We start from the raw sequence: 21,750 nt of genomic DNA, 5'->3' as shown, positions 1-21,750 counted from the left end.
TTTAGTAATATATATCGAAGGAAGTTTGTGTTGACTATTGCCTTTTCTAGTCTCATGTAGAATGCTGAACCGATGGTTAAAGTCCACTTCTCACACCCAGAAAGCGTAGTATAGTCGCTGAAGTAGATGTTTATTCAATGTATATGGATGTATATTTGGACACGTGCTGGACCAAAACGAAACAACGCACGTCACACAGCTTATAACTGAAACAGATGGCCATCTTCCATCAAGCCAACTCCATTCTTACTGCTTACTAGGCAAAAGTTCGCTGCGTCCCATTCCAGCGATCAGGGCAATTCCGAAACAGGCAACCCAACGGCCCAGGTTTTGAATGACCTCATCTTCCCCATCTCCGCATCCCCACACCATCAACCTTTCCCCCCATAATTATCAAATTCAACAACAACCAAGCTCTCTACAAGTGATGCATCTCACAATGGATAGCAAAGATCCAAACACATCCCTTTTCATGTCGCTCCCTACTGAAATCCACCTTCTAATCCTCAACCTGCTCCTCTTCCCCGAGGTCATCCACCTAAAACTCACCTGCACTTATTTCCACACCCTCATTCCGCGCCTCAACCACAACGCGCTTATCGACGCCGAGAACACAGACTTCGCCGCCATCAAGGATGTATTTGCATGTCGGTACTGTCTGCGACTGCGCCCGAGAACTGAGTTCGCAGACCGCATGGTTCATCGTCGACGAGGGAGGTATGGTCGCGATGCGGGTAAACGATTCTGTGTCGATTGTGGGCTGAAGCCGAGGGTCGGGCAGCCGAGGTATGGGCCTGGGGCGCAGATTGTCGTGCGAGGTGTCTCGTATGTGATTTGCTTGAGTTGTCATGACTTTCGGTTGGGGGTGAGAGATGTGGTGGGGAGGTCGGTGATGGGGGAGTGTAGGGATTGCCTTCAAAAGGAAGAAATGAGGGAGAAAGCGAGAAGAGAGATGATGGAGACGGAGGAGAGAGAGGCGAAGCGTGCATTGATGGATATACATAGGAGGAAGGTGCGGTGGTGAGGTGGGATCGAGGCGCGTTTGGTTTGTGCTACGTTCTTGCCTCCTGCCTGGTATGGCTGTATTGGTGCGCGGGGAAAGGGTCTACCTTATGCTGACGGTTCACAGATATTCGGCATGAGTTATCCTTTGACATCATATTATGTTCGATTGGATGAAAAGGAGATTTGAATGGATGAGGATGATTGCATCATTGGAGCTCGTCTACGGTATTCTCGGTCATCTTTCTGGACAATTATCCAGCCAACATAAACTAATCTTGGCGAGCAGGATCCCCAGCTGGCTTATTTTGCAGGAACGTGTCGATCTCTGCCATGATCTCCGGCGTTAGCTTGGGCAATAGCTTCAGACTTTCAACGTTGTCAACGACTTGTTCCGGTCGCGAGGCACCCGTGATGACAGATGAAACGTTTTCGTTCTTCAAGCACCATGCAAGTGCTAGTTGAGACAACTTGACACCAAATTTGTCCGCCAGTTCCTGTACATTCCAGTAAATACCCTGAATTCCATCCGTCGGATGGTTGGGTCTTTCACATACCTTCAAGCCCACGATCTTCTTAATGGTACCTGCCCATTGCTCATTTTCCCAATCCTTTCGAACAGAGCTTGCGAACTTGTCGTTACTTTCAGCAAACCTCGAGCCTGCCGGAGGCTCGGCTGTCGCATCATTGTATTTGCCGCTCAGAAGTCCCATCTTCAGCGGCGAGAAAGTGGTCAGCCCGATTCCGTAACGGGAGTACAATCGCTGGAACTGTCCCTCGACCCTTCCGCGATCCAGCATGTTATACAGAGGTTGTTCGACAATGGGTGCAATCAGCCCCAGCGACTTCGCGATTCCACAGGCTTCGGCGATCTCATCCGCCGACCATTCGGATGTTCCCCAGTAGAAGGCCCAGCCTTTTTCAATCACATAGTTGAAGGCGCGCACGGTTTCTTCCATAGGTGTGAGCCGGTCCGGACGATGAGCATAGATGATATCAACATATTCGAGCTGGAGGCGACCAAGAGACGCCCTTGTTCCTTCGATGATGTGTTTCCTCGAAAGGCCGTGGTTATTGATCAGGATTTCACCGTTCGCAAGGCCCCAGTTCAGCTAACAAGATCGTCCGAATTAATGTTCGTTGACCATTGACATGTAAAGACGGCGAACTAACCTTGGTGCTAATAACGAGGTCGCTTCTCTTCCAGCCAAATTTCTTTATAGCTTGCCCCATGATGATTTCAGATTGACCACCAGCATAGCTAAACCGTTAGCCCAAATACTTGCGAGATGGCTGATCGCGTATACCTTTCGGCTGTGTCGAAGAAGTTGACTCCGCAGTCATAGGCTTGTTTCATGCAATTGAAAGTCGTCTCTGCAGCAGATTGTCGGGTTAGTATGACCGACATCTGCCATTTGGAGTGTGACCTGTACCGTTCTCGACATGACCACCAAACCTTTCGGTAGAAGCAGGATGTCAGTATTTGGTTGCTCTTCTTGTCGTGCGACGCAGGTAGCAGGACACTCACGTCAACCACCCTCCTAGACCTATCGCGGAGACATGCAAGCCGGAGTTGCCGACCCGTCGGTAAAGCATATCTCTGTTCTTGTTAGGCCACGCCATTGTTGTTCGTGCAGCAGTTCAACGAGCTAGTCCGATTGATTGCAAGATGGTCCAGCTGCGTAGGATGAAGTCGATGCTTTTGAAGGACAGTGAGGGGTCACGCCTCATTTTAAACCTCTGCCCGCGACAGCTTTTACGCTTCGCTTTTGCAGCTCAATCCCGCATCAAACACCATTGGTCGACTAGAAACTGGCCCAAGCAGACTGGCGAATGAATGCAGGCTCACAAGGTGCTTGGGTCCGCTCTTTCCACCAGCACCAATCATTATGGCACATTTGCCTGAACGTGTAAACGCGGGGCTTCGGCGGGTTTGGGCCTCGGAGGAATACTCGGAGGGTCTGCTCTTTAGTCTCGAACTGTTCTAGTCCTGCCAGGATTGAAGCACGCTTACCCAATGGGTGATAGCGGGTTGAAAAGCGTGATTGTTGCGTTGAGTACAGGATGTTATCGCCTTGTGGTATATGAACCTGGATAGGAAGCAGAAGGAACTTGGGAGCTCTGAAGAATCATCCAGCCTGTCAGGTGACGCATCTTGTACGCCTTGAGTATCAGGCAGGGTCTACGTGCAAATCCGCGGTCTATCGCGATCTCTGACTCTCCATCTTCAAAATTTCACCCCATTCTCTGCCATCAATCATCAAGCACTCATTGCACTCTTCGTCGAACCTACAACCTGAGATGCATTGGGTTCCAAACCATTATCTGTCGCCTTGTCCAGAATTAATCATCATATGTTTTGACTTGTACTTTTGACTCATGAAGATGGGCTTATCGTCTTCCAGGTACATTGTGGGTCCGGACGATGGCGTGCCCCGTGGAGATAGTAGCGCAATCATCCACTTGATGGAGAACCGCAGAACTAGCCTGAAGTTCAATGGAATTCCTGGTCAAATTTTCTCGCTGCATGGTTGACGGAAATCCAAACGGTTTTGAAGAAACAGACATATTTCCCTTTTTGTTTTGTTTGATCGCTTCGTGACGACCCCTCGTGCCGAGTCCTCTTAGCCAAGCGCTTCGAGCATTGCCCCGCACAGAATGGAATGATCGCTCGAATTATCCCAAGTACTATCGCGACCCCAGATTTCTCGCACGGTACACACCGGATCATTCGCCAAAAGTGAAGTCTTGGAATCATGCGCCCAGCGGAAAACACCCAGAATGCACCTGAGATCTAAACACAACCGCAATCACAATCATGTCTTCCAGTCGAACAACTATAACGAAACGGGCCTGTGACGGATGCAAGATCCGCAAGATCAAATGTGGTGGTGGCAATCCATGCCGGGCTTGTAACAATGCGCGCATCAAATGCACTTACCTTCGGATCCAACACCCTCGGGGGCCGCAGCGACTGCGTTCGACTACGAAATATTTGATTGAACAGACACAGCGCGGAATCGAGGCGCAATCCACAGAGCCATTCAGTGAGGAGGCGGTTGATGCAGATGACACACATCCAGATCTGGAACAGACTCATGTCATGAGCGCACCAAGGTACGTCCAATTCTCGCTCATTCTTAATTTGTTTGTTCCTACAGAATTAGTATCTTGCGACACTGTGCTCTGTTATTAACCAAGGGCAAAAGCAGGTCGCGGATCCCGACGAATATCATTGCCTCGCCGCTTTACATTTACCACGTTCGCATGTACCCCGTTTGGCCGGTTGTCGATGTCGAAGATGTGATATCCACTCTACAAAACCCCCAAGACCCATCTTCAGACGCCTATGCTTTAGCTACATCGGTCGCGGCTGCGACAATTGCCCAGCTAAGACTCGAACAAAGTCCCCAGACCAATCAATCAGTTACCGCCGATACTTTTGTGTTGGAGTGTCTGAAAGTTCGAGATTCAAGCAACTATCGGTCCAAAGCGAGCCTTGATAATGTGCGGACTGCGTTCTTTCTCCATGTCTACTACGAGAACCAACATCCGGGTGGCAGTGAATCTTTACTCTACTTGAGGGAGGCTATCTCGCTTGCTCAGATGATGTCCCTCCATCGCGAAGCCTCCTATTCAGGATTATCTCCTGAGGAGCAGCAGATTCGGCGACGTGTGTTGTGGTTACTTTTCGTGACTGAGAGGTAAGAACTCAACCTAAATCAATACGTCTGGCTTTGATTCTAACTTTATTTTCCTCCTCAGAGGCGTCTGTATCCTGCACAAGCTTCCTGTAGTGCTTAAAACCAATATCTCGACGCCCGAATTAGATTCCAACGACGAACCCCAGGTCTTGCCCGCATTTTTGAAGCTCCTCAATCTATTTCGGCTTTTCGAACAGTCGAAGATGTTTGACATCATCGAGGATGAGAGTCCCGATCTGCAATCCATTGCTGAGGGTGACAAAAGCTTGGATACAAGATTTTTCGAGTTCCTCGAGGGCAAATTGCAAGATGGGTCTGTTCTTTTAGACCAGATCTCGGATGTACAGAAAGCCGACCTATGCGTCACCAGACACTGGATGAGAATGATTTTGTGGAAGGTATCTTCAAAGAAGTCTCCTATTTCGCCATCCTCCAACGCATCTTCAAGTTCATCCTTTCCAGTAATGGTGGCCAAAGAGCTCTTGAACATCGTCTCTCAACTACCCAGAACAGCGATAGAAGCCCACGGTCTTGGCATGGTGAGTGTCCTGAATGACCTGTCCACAAACATGCCCTGACAAATTCCTCCCAGGAGTTGAAACTTTACGAGATCGCAAACTCTCTTGCAGACGCCGTAATGAATATGGCAATGCTCCCAAAGGCGCCTAGCTGGGACGGCGAAAGCCGCCCAAGCAGCATCCTAGCTCGATTGCACTCCATCTTGTCCACCTTCCGAGGGGGTGGAAATAAAGAACTAGCTGAAATACTGTACAAGAAAATGGCCGAAGCACAAATTAGAAGCGGGCCTACTTTATCGCAGTCAATTAAAGCACCACATACCCCAGCCCTAGGTAGACCCCCAAGCGGGCCTAATAAAAATGGTTCCACGGAAGAGGGGCCAGCAGATAAAGAAGCTTCTGGGCCACTCTCCACTGCTCCGGAGCGCCATAGCAACAGCGTCTCCTTGACCAACTGGGGCAACGACCTGCCGACTATTGGCTATACAGACCAGTTTCAAAACAGCGCTAATATAGCGGAGAATGCACAAGCAGACGGATACAGCAGTCATCCATTCTCAGCATCGAACAAGGACATGATCTCCTCGAGCTTTACCGGAACAGGCCTCACTCCACCTTCTTTCTTCCCTGCATATTCTTACGACCCAGGCTACGCCGTTCTATCTACGACGCAAGCTCCACCGGTCTCGGATGATGCCTGGAACATCTTCTCCGGGATCTCTTCACTATCACCCCCACTAACTTCTGGGCCAATGGAGATGCTGATTGGCGATTTCATATCGCAAATTCCAGACCAGTATCAATTCGAAAGTTTCATGCCCACCAGTGACGATGTGGTTGACCAGAATATAGCGAGCCCGGGCTTTCTCATATGAGCCTCCCTGGCTGCTTCAAACTCGCTTACGATATGATGAATGGAGTCAAGAATGCTTTCTTAAACGATGTCATAACTGATATACCCATGTAAATACCCATTGTCTCCCATTCAACAAATACCATTATTAGTATATATAACCATTTCATAACCAAATAGTACAAAACACGAAAGCTAGAAATTCCTCGACTCTGACACAGCGCGTCGAATCAATACTTGAAACGGAAATCCAATCTCTTGTTCCCGTCTTTCTCTCGCTCCGTCTGATCAGCTTGATAAATGATCTTTTCCTCAGAAGACATGGCTTTCCATTTCTTGTCTTTCTGTCTGTTCAGATACCGCAGAAACTCGCGCTGAGTGACGAACACAGCCAGCGAGAGACAGCAGATCGAGATAAGCACCTTATTGCCGGTGTAGTAATACGGTTTGTCGTAGTCTCTGTATATCTCTGCGAGTGGGATATTTGGTTAGCACCCCAATTTATCATTTCCGTATATCTAACACACTGGGGAGGAAGGGAGGGAACAACTCACGAGACGAAATCACCGACCCAACCTGCACGATGACATTATACGTCGCCGCAGTAATCGCCCTCTTCTTAACATCGAACGTATTCTCCGAGATCCACGCCGAGACAATCGGATGGAAATACGGATATCCCGAGATGAGCGTGGTAATCGCAAACCGAGGCCAATTGTACCCGTGGGCCGGAAGACCCAACAGCGCGGCCAGGAGAGGCAAACTCCACAATTCACCCACGAAGCAGTGGAAGGTACGCTCGCCGAAGAACTCGCTGCTCTTGGAAAGGATGAGCATGAGGATAATCTGTAGCACGGCGGACGGGATCGAGAGCATGTTTGAGTCGAAGGTCGAGAAGCCGAGGCGTTTGAGCGTGAGGGAGAGGTAGGCCTGGACCGGGCCTTGGGGGATGTAGGCGACGAGGCCGATTAGATAGAGACCCCACATGGATTTGTCGCTCCAGGCGTTGAGAACGTCTTTGAGGGTGGCGCCTTCGTTGATGTGCGTGAGGCCTTTAGAGGGGTCGTCGCGGAGGAGGCGCTGTTGCGTTTTGGAAGTGGTTAGTTTAGGGGTGTGGTTTATAAGAAGGGAGGGAGGTGGCTCTTACGTTAATCATGATGGTTTCCTCGCGCTCGGTGTACCATGCTTTAGGGCAGAGCACGCTCTTGGTGTTGGTTGGGGAGCTGGGAAGGTAGAAATAGCTCTGCGAGAGGGTGAGTATGACAGGGGAGATGCAGATATTGCGGTGGTTGTGTACATACGACAAGACCAATCACGAAGGTGATGAGACCATCAATGAGGAAAAGCCAGAACCAACCTGGTTTTCCCTTGACATCTCGCATTTCGAGGATGCCTGCTGCGAGGAGAGAAGAAATGATGCGTGCAACCTATATCGTGATAAGCAATTAGTCTTCGGATCTTTGGACAATCGAAGGGATTGAGAAAGCCGCACATTTAGGGTTGACCAGAAGAAGGCCAAACGGACGGATAGCTCCCGCGTCTTGTAAAAATATGTCGCAAATAAGATTGTTCCGGGAATAAATCCTCCCTCGAACGCTCCGATCAGTGCTCGCGTGACGTAGAACGAGGATCTGCTTGTCATCCAGGCCTGGGTCCACGATACCAGACTCCATCCAAGCATCATAAGCGGCAAGACGCGCTTGAAGCCGTAACGTTTGATCAACAGCTGGACAGGGAATTCCGCTGCTAAGAAGCAGAGAAGCTGTATGGTTGTTCCCTAGCAATTCCTTCGTCAGTAACAGGATAATCGCCTTTTCGGGACTGAACGCACATTGTTGTAGTCATTACTTGTTAGATTCAAATCATCGAGAAGATTGTCTGTCAGCGCATTGGACAAATTTCCGCGATCCAGTTGCAACCCGAAGAACTATCAAAACGTCAGTTCTGATTTCGCCATCGGACCAGATCGTGGGTGGGGGCTTCGTGATTTACCATGAGACACAAGCAGGTCAGCAGGAACATGTCTGTTTTGAATATCACCTTGCGCTCCTCTTTGACTGACCAAGATGCTGTCGGGTCAAATCTATGGTATCCCTCGTACGACTCATGAGGAGGAGTCACACCAGCAAGGTGTTCCTGCCCGACGTTTGCTGATCCCTTTGAGGACTGGGTATCTTCATCGCCAGTCGATGCCTCTGGGCCTTTGTAGCCCCGTTCAATGTCGGCCATGGTTCTTCCGCGCAGCTTGAACTGTTCAGGAAGAATCAAAGTTGGGCACAAGTTGAAGATATTTCAGACCACGAGAGTCGAACAGATTGAGGGAGGAAGCGATCGCCATGCTGCACGACTTATATATACCTAGAGCGATGGCGACAGGAAATTTGTTGTCCGTTGTACTTCGGAGTTGTAAACATTTTGAATAAGTGACTGACATGCTTAGCCAATTAAATTCGGTGTTTTGGCAGCCATCATAGTCAGGTAAGACCTTAAATGCTGAACGACGCTAAGGGGATTGCACAAGGCCGCGCTACGAGCACATCATCGCCTAGATGGCACTTGATGCGCGACCTAGCCGGAAATAAACAGGAATCAGACACTGTCAAGCCAATGGAATTTCTGCGGTCCAAAAGGCGTCTTAGCGTCTTCGTTTTGAACTATCGGGGCTTTTTCCAGAAATTATCGTGGGTTGACAGGGTTTGTAGCGATGCATTCCTCGGCGCTTCAACCACGCATACCCTTTCGACTCCATTTTCCTGTTCTGCCAATGCAGCGAGACTGAAATCAGCTAATGCACTTTCCCCAGGTTCTCCAGGGTTTAGGTTAGTACCCATTTGTACACATAGACGGGAGGGACTGAACAGGTGCACCGAGTTTAATGGATGGGCTAGGATGGTGGACACCGTTCATTCGTCGGCGGGTCGGGGAGAACAGCGTTAGCACCTCATCGTCCAGGCAGGCACAGGCCCAAATGCCCTCCGAGAATTTCGCCGACGCCCCGCCGACGATAGCACCGGCTTATGCCAGCTAATAATGGATGATGCAAGCCACCCCTTAGGAATTGGTAATGCGGGGTGAATGTTCATCAGACAATGGCAACCCGATTCGTGTCTTCGTGCCCGTTGCGTTTTGCCGACGACTGTAGACGAGACTGCCATGCGATAGGTGAACAGATAGCGATCATAAGACACTGCGACCTTGAATTTGGATTTTGTCAATCAATCATAGCATAGCATCGCAGTGGGGAAAATACCTCTTTGTTTCCAAAGCAGCGACGTCGTGGAAGTCGTTTCTAGAAAACATCGTGGAGATATATAGCAACTTCGATCCCCACCGAATAAATCCATCGTCGGGTATATATTTAATTCCCATCCATCCTTCTGGTAAATGCTGCCAACTTGATTCTCATAATCAAATCGAAGTTAACTCACCAAATTAAGCTCCATCATGCCAGCTCCCGTTGAGAATGCTACTCCTTCGACGATTCGGGGAGGCAACGAACAATCCCGTCCTCGCATTTCCCAGCCTCTAGAATATTCCGGCAGCTTAGATTCGTATCCTCACAGCGACTTGACACCTGTCATTGGCACCGAATACAGTGGACTTCAAGTCGCCGAAATCCTCAAATCGGAACAACGCGACCAGATAATCACCGACCTTGCTGTAACAAGTACGCCGAGATCTCTCTTTCCGGGCCTTCTTCAAAGAAAGCGAACTGTATCGGGCTGACTATATCCAGTCTCCAAGCGAGGTGTTCTGTTCCTGAGAAACCAAGATGTAACGCCTCAACAAATGAAGGAGTTCGGAGAAAGATTGACCGTTCTGGCAGGATGTGTAAGTTCGCCATGCCTACCACTCGACCGTATACTCGAGAAATAATCCCAGCTCATAGTCTCCAACAGCCAGAATCATCAGGACTGCATGTCCACCCTCTCACGGAAGAAGGAAGCGAACTAGGCGACCAAATCAGCGTGATTAGCAGCGAGAAACAAAAGAAGGGAGGCGGTCTCACACATCAACTTAGCGACACCAGCCGATTCGCCTCCGTCGGATGGCACACAGACATCAGTTTCGAACGCGTCCCGTCGGACTACGCGATGCTGAAGATTCACACCTTGCCTGTAACAGGCGGAGACACGCTCTGGGCATCAGGGTACGAGGTCTATGATCGTCTTTCACCGGACATGGCAGCGTTTCTAGAAACGTTGACCGCGACGCATGACGCGACCTTCTTTCATGACGAGGCGAGGCGGTTGGGGAATCCGCTGCGGAAGGGAATTCGAGGGTCGCCGCTCAATTCGGGCGAGGAGTTGACGGCTGTGCATCCCGTGATCAGGACTAACCGTATGTTCAGATAGATGCCCCCTTCTTATCTTGGGGATTCACTGACAGTGTCGAATAGCGGTCTCCGGATGGAAATCAGTCTATGTGAATAAGGGCTTCACGAAGCGAATTAACGGCGTAACTAAGGATGAGTCAGATATGTTGCTGCATTACTTGTTCAACGTAAGTCGAATTCTGTTTCATTCTCTGCAAACATGGCCCTAACTTCAACAGCTTGTGACTCAAAACCACGACGCCCAAGTTCGCTTCAGGTGGAACAAGAACGATATGGCTATCTGGGATAACCGATCCACCTGGCATTGTGCGACTTATGACTATGCCGAAGCTCGGGCTGGAGATCGGGTTTGTAGTCTGGGTGAGGCGCCATACTTAGACCTGCAGTCGAAATCCAGGAAGCAGGCGCTTGGGGAAGCATAGATAATTATGATTGATACATCGTGAAAACAAATCATATCTTGAAGTGGACAGACATGTTCTCCTATAATCTTAGCAGGACATTCTAATTTGAGTTTGCTTTGTGCTTACCATTGGCGTATTAATCATAATCATAAATTGGGTGTATGAATTCACGTTGTAACCGAATATTTAAGTCGTTCCAAATGCTTTGTATTGAAATAATTGTGCTAATATAAGACACTACCACCCAAGCTCAAATGACCACATAACTCCAGTAACCCAAGAATGACCCAACAAATAACAAAATATGCTTGTATGCAAGACCTGCTTCAAATGGATGCTTTTCCTGAAGCATCAATTTCCAAAACACAATGATATCCTCAACAAGGACACAAGAAAGAGAATTATAAAATCAGATCGCGTCTCGCGGTCGGCACCTGCTTCCTCGATTTCAGATAGCAGCAATGCCCTCTCGATTAGTCGACGCTGATGTTGTTTAACATTGGCACGGCTCCGACAGCTTCATGTAGTTCCAGCAAACTGAGGACTGTTAGTATAGCTTTTTAAGGGGCTATCACCAAGGTCAACTTACTAGTATGACCCATATCCTCACCAAACATAGAGGCCATCAATTCCTCGCCGTGTCGAGTCCCCTCAGCAGGGGTGTAGGTGACGGCCGTGTGGCCAAGAGCAAGTCCAATCACGGGCGGCGTCTGCTGCAGGGTCATGAATTCAGGCTTGACACCCGTACGCTGGGACAGCATGATCTGGTGGATGTTGGTGGCCGCATAGTGACCCATGTGCATGGCACCGCCACAGCGCTTGATACCGGCCCACAAAGCGATATCACCGATGGCAAAGTGGCTTTCGGAGTTGGGAGCGCGTTCCGGGAATTGCAGGCTATTTCAATAGTTAGAGCGTGCGCAAATACAGTGACAATAGAATAACGTACGTTGGCTGGATATCCACGTAACCATCCTGCGTCAGGGTCTCCTTCGGCAGATAGGACGAGGTAGGGATGCATTTCGAAACAGCGTTCATGACATGGCCGGTCTTGAGCTGCATGCCGTTCGACAACGTGAGTTGCCATGTCCGCTTCTCTCCCTCCGTCTCGACGGCAGTGGTTTCAATCACTCGGCGGCCCAAGACGACTTCAACACCGGTTTCGCGGAGGACGGAAGCCACACGCTCCTTGAAGTCGTCGGGCAGAGGCTCCGCAGAGAGCAAGCGCTCCCGCGAATGAATCAGAGTCACTTTCTGCTTGGGGTCCAGGACCTTGAGCTCTGCAGCCATCTCAACACCAACAGCGCCTATTAAAATATTAGTTGCAATTGAGACCGTTGTACGTGAAGTTGACTTACCTCCTCCAATAATCGTCACACCATCATGCGCCTTCTGGATATCCTCCTTGTGGCGCTTCGCCTCCTCAAGGAACTGATGTCTGAGCAACGATTGAGGGACCGTAGGAAACACGCGACGAAGACCAGAGCTAGCAATCAAGAAGTCATAGCGCTCCTCGCGAGGTTCCTTCGTGTCGAGGTCAAGAATTTGCGCCGACTTCTCCTCACAGTTAACCGCGTTAACGGTACCTCTGAGGAAGCGAACGTTTGGCGACTGCAGCGCGGGAATATCTTGGAATCGGATCCAGGTCTTCGAGGCAAATTGATCACAAGCCAGGGCTTTAGGAGATCCAATCAGGTGATCTGGAAGACACAGTAGAATATTTGTTAGTGTTTTGCGAACCATCAGGTGGCTGGAAATCCAGAGGCAGGGCAGGTGGGGTGCTCACAGAAGCCATCCCTTTCGTCCACCACAGTGATTTCGACAGGAATCTGGCTCTCAGGGGGCTGAGAGTCGGCATTAAAGTTGAAACGAGCCAGACGGCCACCGCAAAGGTCGAGAAGAGCAAGGGCTGAACTCAATCCCCCATACGATCCGCCGACGATAAGAACGCGGACGGTGCGGGGGATGGCGGTGAAGGCTTCGTTAGAGGGCATGAGGGGCGATTTACAAATCATATTAGATAAAGAAAGATGTACAGTCTAAAGGGGGGTAGAAAAACAAGAACAGGAGGCGAAAGATGAGAGGAGATTGGATTCTATGGAGAAGAAAAAGCAGAGGGATCGAGAATGGGCGTTGTTCTTAAAGGCGAAGGGCCAAACGAGCATTCCGGGCGTAATGGAAGCGCAGGACCCGAGGCCAAGGGATCAAGATTTATCAAGAGTGGAGCCGACGGATGTTTTTACTCTGAACAGGTGCGAATACCCTCATTTTGGCGCCGGATAATGAGGAAGCCTGCTGATATGCTAGGAGACAGTATTGATTCCAAACAATCCGAGTGCTGGGACCACTGCTGGAAGAGGCATGTTCCACAGGCGTGGTTCGAATGTTTGGGTCCGCATGGAGCAGATTGCTGGTTTCATATTATTATTTTGAATTATTAGGAGAATTATCGTCGCCAGGACATGGTGCGAGTCCGGAAGGTGGCAGAAGCCGATGTCACCCTGGGAAATGACCAGCCCCACTCGGAACCCCATCTTATCAGATGGCGAGGCGAGTTCGGATGTGGTCGGCTACACAAACAACCCACGGTCGATTGCATAATAGAAACCCCGATGGTGAAAGGGTGGGGTTGAGTTCAAGAATGCTGAAGAAAAAATTTTCCTGGTGGGTTTAGATTTTAGGAACTTGAGAAAAGAGAACCGAAAAGGTGAATACGAGGGCCATCTTGGCAGGAATCCAAGTTCGACCGATCGACAATTTTTGCGCCCGTGTCCAAGGTTACTTTTTATCTGATCCGAAATTAAGAGGCCAACGTTCTGTTGTCAACGTAATAAAGTTATCTGATGTCGGGATGTCGCCATCCTCAGAGTCTGGATTTAGATCCTTTATAAATTTCTGTTATCTGTTGTTTCTTCTTCGAGCAACCCAGTGTAGCAGTTTCACTACCGTAGAAAAGAAAGATTTTGTAACCATCCCTCCTTGGTTTTATGAAACAGCTCGTTGAATTCGGGCTACCAGCCTCTAAATATATATTGCGAGTCTACCCAGGACGAACCCCCCAAAGTAAGTGAAAAGTGGAATGAGGCTAATAAGCGATGCATAGGCAACCAGAAGGATTGTGAAGCAAGAGTCAGAGAAAGTTTAATGATCATTCGACGAGCTGTCCCTTTACCGTCGTCGCTTCGTACATGCCAGATCTAGAAGCGCGGCTGGACGCATGCAGGAGATCTCGGTATAACATACAGTGTTCACCGTACTGGGAGTAGGTCATATGTCTAAGTGGTTGCCCTTGCCTAAGAACTGTCTACAGCACCTTCAAAGCCCTAGCGACAGGGTCTATGAGTGAATGATCTCGTCCAGTCCACATGCACCTCAGAGTCATGACTTGTGACATTCTCAACAAAAGTGCCGTGTGTGCAATGCAATGTAACCCTGCATTTCCTTCGTATGAATTGATCATCAGGGTCAAATTAACTCTGAGACATCACGAAAAACCTCCTAGCGACGGAGCAAATTCGGACAGCGATGCGCTATTTAATTTAGTCAGTCACCGGATGTAGGCCGTAGACTGTGGGAGAATGTTAAATCTGGTCGGAGAAAAAATGAACTGCTGAAGAAAATCATTCCCATTGTGGGAAGAACTCGATGACTCGGCTAGCCTGACACAATGGTATTGTTAACGAATTACACTCGATAAGTTTCCAGATGTATCGTATGTATCTGATTTTTCTTACACATCATACAAACAATACGGACATCTTTGCAATCGAGAGTTGAGAATTACACAGATGGGTAACCCGCACGAATCGAGCCGTCGCAACTCCACCACGCTGGACCTTGGGCTAAGGATCGAGTCTCGGAAATGTTATCATGCTCCAGCTTGTCTTCTCCATAACGAAGCCGAGGTTGGCTAACAGGACTTGCTTGTGGCTCCCGAACACTGCCTAGAATTGACGGTTGCCAATGATGTAGTTGGACTAAGATGGAGTTTGCAAGGGTCTTGGACTGCGACCATGGGGTCCATTATGAGGTCCCCTGCATTGCGAGGAATGGAATGAAGGATTGAAATAAGTTATCTTTTCTGAGGCTGCAGCATTTCACTTTCACTCCCTCCTTTCCATATCCACAGTACCATTTTTGTCTGCACACCGTTCTTCCTTTCCATAATATGGCGTTCCCTTTTGAGACCAAGCTACCTTGGATTCGATTGCCCGAACCATACAAGACCACCTATGACCTTCAGGTCATTGCGGTTCAGCATGGAGTTCGACAGTTCCAGCTTCGCCGGTCCCCTCGATCGGACGAGGGCACGCCTCCCCCCGAGCCCCTGCACCATGACTCCCTCAAATTCACCGACCTCAGTCGCCCGGATGCGACCAACACGCCGCCCGAGAGCAACAACTCCGCATGGGCGCGAGCACAGAGAAGCCCCGTCACACATTGGACATGGGATGGACAATATGCTCCGACGGTTGGACAGATCTGGAACATCATCTATGCGCTCCTGACGTTGCAGTCCGACTTCGAGATCTTCCGGGTGGTGTTGGCAGGCGAAGGCAAAGATCTTCTTGCACGAGAATTGCAGGCTGTCGGTCTTGCCATTGAGCATCCTAGTCCGTCGGCACCTCCAGGCCAACCGACGCCTCACTCCCCAGACCTCTCGAGTCAATTGGTCGTGTATCGCAGCACCTTCTGGCAAGGAGCGGGATCTCCCTTTGGGCCTCGGCCGGTGTGGGTGGCAGATAGTGACATTTATCGCTCGCTGCGCCGTCCTCTGACTGCGTATCCATTGCATCCTGTCCAGCATACCCTGACCACCAAGTTCCCTGACGTGCGCGTGCACGCCATTCACCCGGTTCGACCGGCCAAGCCCACCCCGGGATCGAGGATTTACAGCCGTTACATCCCCCACCTCGACGAGTATTTCTCCATCTGGGCTCTGGATTATACCAACGACGAGCACCTCAAGCTATTCAACAAATGGCAGAACGATCCTCGGGTCGCGCAGGGGTGGAATGAGACCGGCACTCTGGAACAGCATCGTGAATATCTGCGCAAAATCCACGAGGACCCGCACCAGATCACCGTGCTCGCCAAATTCAACGACACCTTCTTCTCCTACCATGAGATTTACTGGGCCAAGGTAAGCAAGCCAGCGCGCAATTCCTGTCCGGCCATGTTTTCCGTCGTCCAGCCTTTGCTTTTTTCCCTTTCCCCTCTCTCTCTTTTGGCCCATCTTCCTACCCCCTTAGCACCGGACTAACTCCGCTCGTTTCCCTTAGGAGGACCACCTCGGCGCACACTATGACGCCGACGACTGGGACCGTGGTCGCCATTCGCTCGTCGGAGACACCCGCTTCCGTGGCCAACACCGGGTAATGGCGTGGTGGTGCAGTCTCATGCACTATATGTTCCTCGACGATCCTCGCACCAAGTACATCGTCGGAGAGCCCAAATTTACCAACCTCACGCCCCTCGCCTATGACCACGCGACGGGCTTCAACCTCCACAAGATCGTCGACCTCCCTCATAAGCGATCCGCGCTGGTAAAGTGCCGTCGCGAGAAATTTTTCCATATTTCGCCGTTCCGGTTCAATGGGTCTGATCAGCTCGAGCGCGATCCGTTCCGTGCGTTGAAGTTGTAGATACCCCGATGCCCCCTCTATCTGTCTGTCTGCCTTTCTCTCGGTCGGATTGTCGGGTGGGGCTGTATGTAAAAGACTTTCCTGTTTGGGATTGGGTTTCTATGTCGATAATATTCCCCCTATTTTTCTTTGCGATTAGTGTTAGCGAGATAAAATTTTATTTGGTTTCTCCGTTTTTCTCTTGCTTTCTGTTGCGCTCATTATTGAGTGAGAAAGCACCGAATGCACCCGAGTGCAATTGCGTCTCCAATGTGCAAATTTATGAAAAGCGGGGCTCTGCATCCGGTCTGCCCGTCTGGTTTATCGTTGCGCTTCACCCCATCTCCTCAACGGAGTCGTTCCCTCGCGCTAAGAAAGAGGGGGTAGGTACACCGTAGAGACCGGGTAGGTTGATTGGGCACTGCGCATGCCGCACGGCCAACCAAGAAGAAGACCAAAAAAAAAACAGAAGAAAAAAAGGCCCCGGGCCTCGGGAAGGGGAATCTCAATCTGAAGGCTCAAGAGCCAAGAGTCCACGAGTAAGCATTTAGTGTACGGCCAAAGCTCGGCTCGACTTATCTGATTTTGGCTCTCCCGGAGCGAGCTGAAAGTTCAAAGTTCGCAAAAGTCCAAAAGTCTCGAACTGTCGGACGTAACCATGTACTGTATCCAGTAGTACGTATGCGTATGTATATGTAAGGCACCAAAAGTTGAAAAGAGCCAAGGGGGACCCATAGCTTTAGTGTCGAGGTATGAGTGTGCCGAAACCGGAGGATGGGCTGCATTTTCGTGACTTTTCTCTTTTTTCTCATCGCTCGTCCCTTGGGTCTTCCGGTTCTTTCTTCACACGGGTTGTTTTCTTGACGGGTTGGCGAAGGCCCGCAATTATCGTCAGGGGAGTCTTGGCTGGTGGTGGAGATCGTCGAATCCTGCCGTTGCAACCGTGCAATCAGAGCAATCCATCTGATAAGATGATTATCTAATCTGATTGATAGTCGTCATCAGCCAAGCAATTTTTTTCTCTGGGCTCTGAGGCATGAGGGTGCGCCTTGTGGGTGGAAGGAAGGTAGGAGCATAGAGTGGTGTGCCATGGCCATTGGTGTGCTTTCATAGCTGGACTCTGTAGTTGGAAAATAAATGAAATCGATATCGATGGCAGGATTTTGACGCATGAAAACTGTCTTGAATTTGATAAAAAAATCAGGTGTAGATTGTAGGAATCAAGAAACGTTCGTATTCGTGCGTGTGTGCGGCCAAATCTAAGAGAAATCAAACAGTCGCAAACAAAGGGTATTGATCTAGGTATATACAGCTCCTCTATATGGGATTCGACGTGCGCAAGCCCAAAAATGATCCGCAGGCTTTGACTTTTCAGCTTGCGTCGACACTTGCGTTGACACGCCGCTCAAGCACCTGCGCAGCAATCTTGCGCAAATCCACCTTCCGAACCTTCCCGCTCCCCGTCACTGGGACCGTGCTATCCACGCCTTCCTCACCGAAGATGAACACATGCTGCGGCGCCTTGTGACGACCCAGCGTCTCGCGTGTCCAGGTCCGCAATTCCTCGACGGACGGCCGCTTGCCCTCGTGGCTCGGCGCCACGGCGATAAACGCTCCAACAACTTCGCCGTATTTCTGGTCAGGAATGCCGATCACGGAGGCCACTTCGATGGCTGGATGCGCGGCCAGCCGCTCTTCAATCTCCAACGGGTAGATGTTTTCTCCACCTGTGGTAACGACGGTTACGGTGTCAGTCCGTATGGTTCCAAGCCAGCGTCCGCATGTATCGTGGAGGTGTTCTGCAAAAAAACAACGGGAAAACTCTGACCGCTTGGCCAACTTACCACGTATGATTATGTCCTTGAATCGCCCGGTGATGGTGCAACGGCCTTGTGGATCGAATAGAGCCTCGTCGCCGGTCTTGAGCCACGTGGTACCCGCCTCGTCGGTCGTGAGTGTCTCGGCCGTCTTTTCCGGATTGTTCCAGTATCCTTTCGTCAATTGGTAGCCTGCAATACAGAGCTCTCCGCGCTCGCCTACTGGAACGATGTTGCCTTGTGCGTCGATAATTTTGGCCCGCGCGTGGGGCATGACCTTGCCCACGGTCCGGAGTCGGGTTTCGATACTGTCGGTGATAACTGCGTTGAAGCATGTTGGCGACGCTTCGGTGAGACCTATTCGTAGGAATGTTCATGATTAGTTAAGTCATTCAGGTGACTTGAGAAACATGACAACACACCATAGCTGCTAGTATATTGGGTCATATTCAGTTCTTCAAAGAGTCGCTTCATCAATGGGCGAGGGACCGGTGCGCCGGCGATGATCCCCGTGCGAAGGTTACGGGTATCGAAGTTCGGAGGTTTTGGGAGACTGAGGATCGCCTCGAACATGGTCGGCACGCCGTGGAGAGCTGTGCATTTCTCATCGGAGATCGCGTGGAGAACGGCTTTGGGATCGAAGGTTTCGCCGGGGAAGACGATCTTCGACCCATGAGTAACGACAGCTAACATGCCCAACACCAGCCCGAAACAATGGAACAATGGCGGAGGGCAACACAGGATATCGAAAGACGTAAGGCTCATCCGGTCACCAATGAATCGCGAATTGTTGACCAGGTTGCTGCAGAGGTGTAGCAGGTTAGTGTTTTGAAAATTACCAGACCGCGTAGTCTGTATATGAGGGTCATTCTATATTGGGGGCTGGCATACTGATGCGTCAACATGGCGGCCTTAGGATTTCCTGTTGAACCACTGGTGAACTGCAGGTTACAGACGTCGTCGGGGCTCAACTCGGCCTGTCGATCCAACAATGCGTTCGTAGTGAGAGGTAGGCCGCGCTGGATAAGGTCGTTGTACGTTCCAAAGTTCTGGTATTCTCCCCGCAGAATGACGATCTCCTCCAGTGCCGTCGATGATCCCTTCCGCTTGGGTTGGGGACCCAATTTTGCCAGAACATCTTCCAGCGAATGTCGACCAATGCGAGGTGTTAGGAATAATAATCGACAGTCTGTAAGGCAGAGAATGTTCAGATAAGCTTCCTGGGGACGGTCAGGCATGCACCTACCGGTATGGTCCAAGGCGTAATATAGCTCCGAGGGAGTGTAGGTGTTGTTGAGTACCACCAGGATAGCCCCGACTCGGGCAGCGGCAAAGAAGACTGAAATATATTGCTCGCAGTTACCGGCCATGATACCTATGCGATCTCCCTTTTGAATACCCATCGCCAATAGACCCCGAGCCACCCGGTCTGCCTCATCGCTTAGGTCTGCGTATGTCCATCGAGCCCCTGTCCACGGGAACACCAAACACTCATAGTCGCCATATCGGATGCTTTGGAGGGTGAGAAGCTCGCCGAGAGTGATATCTAGAAGCTCCGGTTGCGTAGGGCCATAGACGATTGAAAGTTGCTCCGTTGGCTGCGTCGGTTGGACGTGGGATATGGTCTGCTGCAAACGCCGTACGGCCGCCATTTTGTACGTTTTTCTCACAATATAAACGACAGGGGAAAGAATAATAGACGAAGGATTGCAACGACCGCGGCTGGAATCAGCTAGTAGATAAAGGAACAAGCACTCTCTAATCTAAGACATACCTCGGAACTTAACCAAGTTTCCGAGCATCCAGCCCTAGGATCAGTCCATGACTCTTCCTGGTCGGCATTCGGTACCCAAACGAGCAACGGGGCCTATGATGGAGACATCCGGCCTTTGCCATTACTTCACCACCCTCCTCCCCACCCATAACTGACCCAGTGTTTTAGAAGCTTTCAAACCAAATAACTTCGTCAACTGTTACCTCTCATTCCACTTCGCTTAGAGTTCCTGTCGAGAGGGGGTGGAAGAATCAGATAACGATCCATTTCGGAGCCAGACCATGGTTCGCCCCCCGATGCCTCTTGGCGGCTTAGACTTCTCCACTACAAAGCCAATGGGATAATTCATCTGGGCATGCACGCACACCTCCAATAGTGCTGGGAGCGCTCTCGGTGTCCCTTGGCGTTGCATTAAAGCTTGAGGATTTCATCAGATAACCAATTGTGGGCTTAGAACCTCGGGATCGGAAATTATCAAGCACACCACTGACGGCGCCTTGCGGGCTTATTCGGACTCGGAAGGAACCTGACAGTCCAGAACGGGATAGTTGAATGCAATCCTATATTACCTATGTGTACCTTACATTATTCATAATTTGCTCATGCAGAATGTTCAATTTGGCACGGGCGTGTCAATTGGTTGCCACTTAGCAAATCCTGAGGATACAAACGGTAAACCGGAACGGAGGGAAGTACTACTGCGTAGTAGCATGTGTTATGGATCCGGTTACATCCTTCTCCGTTTGAGTTTTGAATTCGATTTCTTCGAGGGAAAAGAACGTTACAGGCAACAAGAAAACGGACCGCCTTTCCTGCAAGCGGAAAGTAAATTCCTGGGGAAAACCTTGACTATCTGGCCACAGGCATTCTCTATGCTTGTGCACGAACGATGGCCCAGGCCACCCTGTGTGCAGAATGTAACCTCAGCAAGTTCCCTGCATAATGCTCTTGTCTACATTCGGTTCTATTATCTAGATAATTCGCTCTGCTAAATTTATTCGGACCCCGTCACCCGCAAGCCGAAAAGACAAGGCAACAATCGACTCCGACGGAAAGCCCAATAGCACACATGGTGGACCATCGACGGCGCAGTCCGAAATTACTAGTAGAGGCGATTTCAAAGCCCAAAGTGGGTGCTCTATCTGTCACTCGGGTTCGGTGCGGATTACTTGAAGCTACAGGGATCGTCCTGGCTACAAGGGCAGTCCGCAGCTTGGCAGACCAAAGGATTGGGATCCCGGCGTGCCGGCGACTAAACGACATCGATCGTATAGACAGAGAGACATGGGCCATGGCAAACGGGTCGAAGAGGGGTACGCATTCAGGATTCGAGCCCATGGTCAAAGGAATGTCTCAGCGCTCCACTACGGATCAGATAAGTTTTTTTTGTGGTCTGAATTGTGAACGCGGGATGGGATGCCTTCACGAATTTCTGTTATCAATCTGCTCCGGCAATTTGCTCATCGATAATACGGAGTACTCCGTACGGTCTACGAACTGGAAGCCGAAGCCCTAGCGAATCTCCAAGAACTCCAAACGGTGGCAAAGTGAGACATATGGAGTTTGTGGAGTCCTTGAAAGTCGTCGGTTGGCCTAGCGGACGAAGCCCGAGGGAAACTGTGACTATTGTAAGCCAAAAAGCTCTTCCGGAGGTATCTACATGGCCAAGAAACGCCGCCGTGGACGAATTTAATATATGGCGGGTTTAGTATTCTGGG

The 21,750-nt window shown here is 50.2% G+C and overlaps 8 protein-coding genes across 8 annotated transcripts; 3 read left to right on the top strand and 5 right to left on the bottom strand.

Annotated features, from left to right (window-relative positions):
• Window positions 1-629: 629 nt before the first annotated feature.
• LDX57_011088 (uncharacterized protein) lies at window positions 630-989 on the bottom strand (the record flags this gene model as incomplete). The annotated part of the gene is made up of 1 exon (XM_046092834.1): window positions 630-989. One exon carries the CDS (start codon window positions 987-989, stop codon window positions 630-632), a length of 360 nt encoding a protein of 119 aa, XP_045948812.1.
• A 285-nt stretch (window positions 990-1,274) lies between these two features.
• LDX57_011087 (putative voltage-gated K+ channel beta subunit (KCNAB)) lies at window positions 1,275-2,625 on the bottom strand (the record flags this gene model as incomplete). The annotated part of the gene is made up of 5 exons (XM_046092833.1): window positions 1,275-2,114; window positions 2,176-2,263; window positions 2,310-2,376; window positions 2,436-2,458; window positions 2,531-2,625. 5 exons carry the CDS (start codon window positions 2,623-2,625, stop codon window positions 1,275-1,277), a joined length of 1,113 nt encoding a protein of 370 aa, XP_045948811.1.
• Window positions 2,626-3,820: 1,195 nt separating this feature from the next.
• Window positions 3,821-6,438, top strand: LDX57_011086 (Zn(II)2Cys6 transcription factor; the record flags this gene model as incomplete). Its single annotated transcript, XM_046092832.1, has 4 exons — window positions 3,821-4,119; window positions 4,215-4,706; window positions 4,768-5,245; window positions 5,299-6,438. 4 exons carry the CDS (start codon window positions 3,821-3,823, stop codon window positions 6,097-6,099), a joined length of 2,070 nt encoding a protein of 689 aa, XP_045948810.1. The 3' UTR covers window positions 6,100-6,438.
• Window positions 6,439-6,581: 143 nt separating this feature from the next.
• LDX57_011085 (putative MFS transporter) lies at window positions 6,582-8,306 on the bottom strand (the record flags this gene model as incomplete). The annotated part of the gene is made up of 6 exons (XM_046092831.1): window positions 6,582-7,157; window positions 7,225-7,320; window positions 7,379-7,504; window positions 7,570-7,854; window positions 7,909-8,004; window positions 8,070-8,306. The coding sequence occupies 6 exons, from the start codon at window positions 8,304-8,306 to the stop codon at window positions 6,582-6,584; spliced, it is 1,416 nt and encodes a 471-aa protein (XP_045948809.1).
• A 1,215-nt stretch (window positions 8,307-9,521) lies between these two features.
• LDX57_011084 (TauD/TfdA dioxygenase family protein) lies at window positions 9,522-10,835 on the top strand (the record flags this gene model as incomplete). The annotated part of the gene is made up of 5 exons (XM_046092830.1): window positions 9,522-9,744; window positions 9,814-9,908; window positions 9,977-10,418; window positions 10,477-10,580; window positions 10,632-10,835. The coding sequence occupies 5 exons, from the start codon at window positions 9,522-9,524 to the stop codon at window positions 10,833-10,835; spliced, it is 1,068 nt and encodes a 355-aa protein (XP_045948808.1).
• A 205-nt stretch (window positions 10,836-11,040) lies between these two features.
• On the bottom strand, window positions 11,041-12,919 carry LDX57_011083 (putative pyridine nucleotide-disulfide oxidoreductase AMID-like). Its single transcript, XM_046092829.1, has 5 exons — window positions 12,604-12,919; window positions 12,176-12,517; window positions 11,767-12,124; window positions 11,407-11,714; window positions 11,041-11,354 (listed from the first exon to the last, which is right to left on the bottom strand). The coding sequence occupies exons 1-5, from the start codon at window positions 12,830-12,832 to the stop codon at window positions 11,311-11,313; spliced, it is 1,281 nt and encodes a 426-aa protein (XP_045948807.1). The 5' UTR covers window positions 12,833-12,919; the 3' UTR covers window positions 11,041-11,310.
• A 2,066-nt stretch (window positions 12,920-14,985) lies between these two features.
• LDX57_011082 (GNAT family N-acetyltransferase) lies at window positions 14,986-16,462 on the top strand (the record flags this gene model as incomplete). Its single annotated transcript, XM_046092828.1, has 2 exons — window positions 14,986-15,960; window positions 16,100-16,462. 2 exons carry the CDS (start codon window positions 14,986-14,988, stop codon window positions 16,460-16,462), a joined length of 1,338 nt encoding a protein of 445 aa, XP_045948806.1.
• Window positions 16,463-17,812: 1,350 nt separating this feature from the next.
• Window positions 17,813-19,910, bottom strand: sidI (putative long-chain-fatty-acid-CoA ligase; the record flags this gene model as incomplete). The annotated part of the gene is made up of 5 exons (XM_046092827.1): window positions 17,813-18,168; window positions 18,286-18,615; window positions 18,681-19,060; window positions 19,150-19,447; window positions 19,505-19,910. 5 exons carry the CDS (start codon window positions 19,908-19,910, stop codon window positions 17,813-17,815), a joined length of 1,770 nt encoding a protein of 589 aa, XP_045948805.1.
• Window positions 19,911-21,750: the final 1,840 nt, after the last annotated feature.

The sequence above is a fragment of the Aspergillus melleus genome (assembly GCF_016097325.1).
Source record: "Aspergillus melleus strain CBS 546.65 chromosome Unknown contig7, whole genome shotgun sequence".
In the NCBI taxonomy this organism is placed as follows: Eukaryota; Fungi; Ascomycota; class Eurotiomycetes; order Eurotiales; family Aspergillaceae; genus Aspergillus; species Aspergillus melleus.
The sequence above is the reverse complement of the archived record's forward strand: the minus strand, read 5'-3'. Positions and strand labels throughout refer to the sequence as shown.

Bases quoted from the DNA above. Each gene is read 5' to 3' on its own strand.
- LDX57_011083 (XM_046092829.1), bottom strand. From the start codon at position 12,832: ATGATTTGTAAATCGCCCCTCATGCCCTCTAACGAAGCCTTCACCGCC. The intron at 12,518-12,603 runs GTGAGCACCCCA...TGTGTCTTCCAG, and splicing joins GGACGAAAGGGATGGCTTCT to ATCACCTGATTGGATCTCCT. The intron at 12,125-12,175 runs GTAAGTCAACTT...ATATTTTAATAG, and splicing joins TGTGACGATTATTGGAGGAG to GCGCTGTTGGTGTTGAGATG.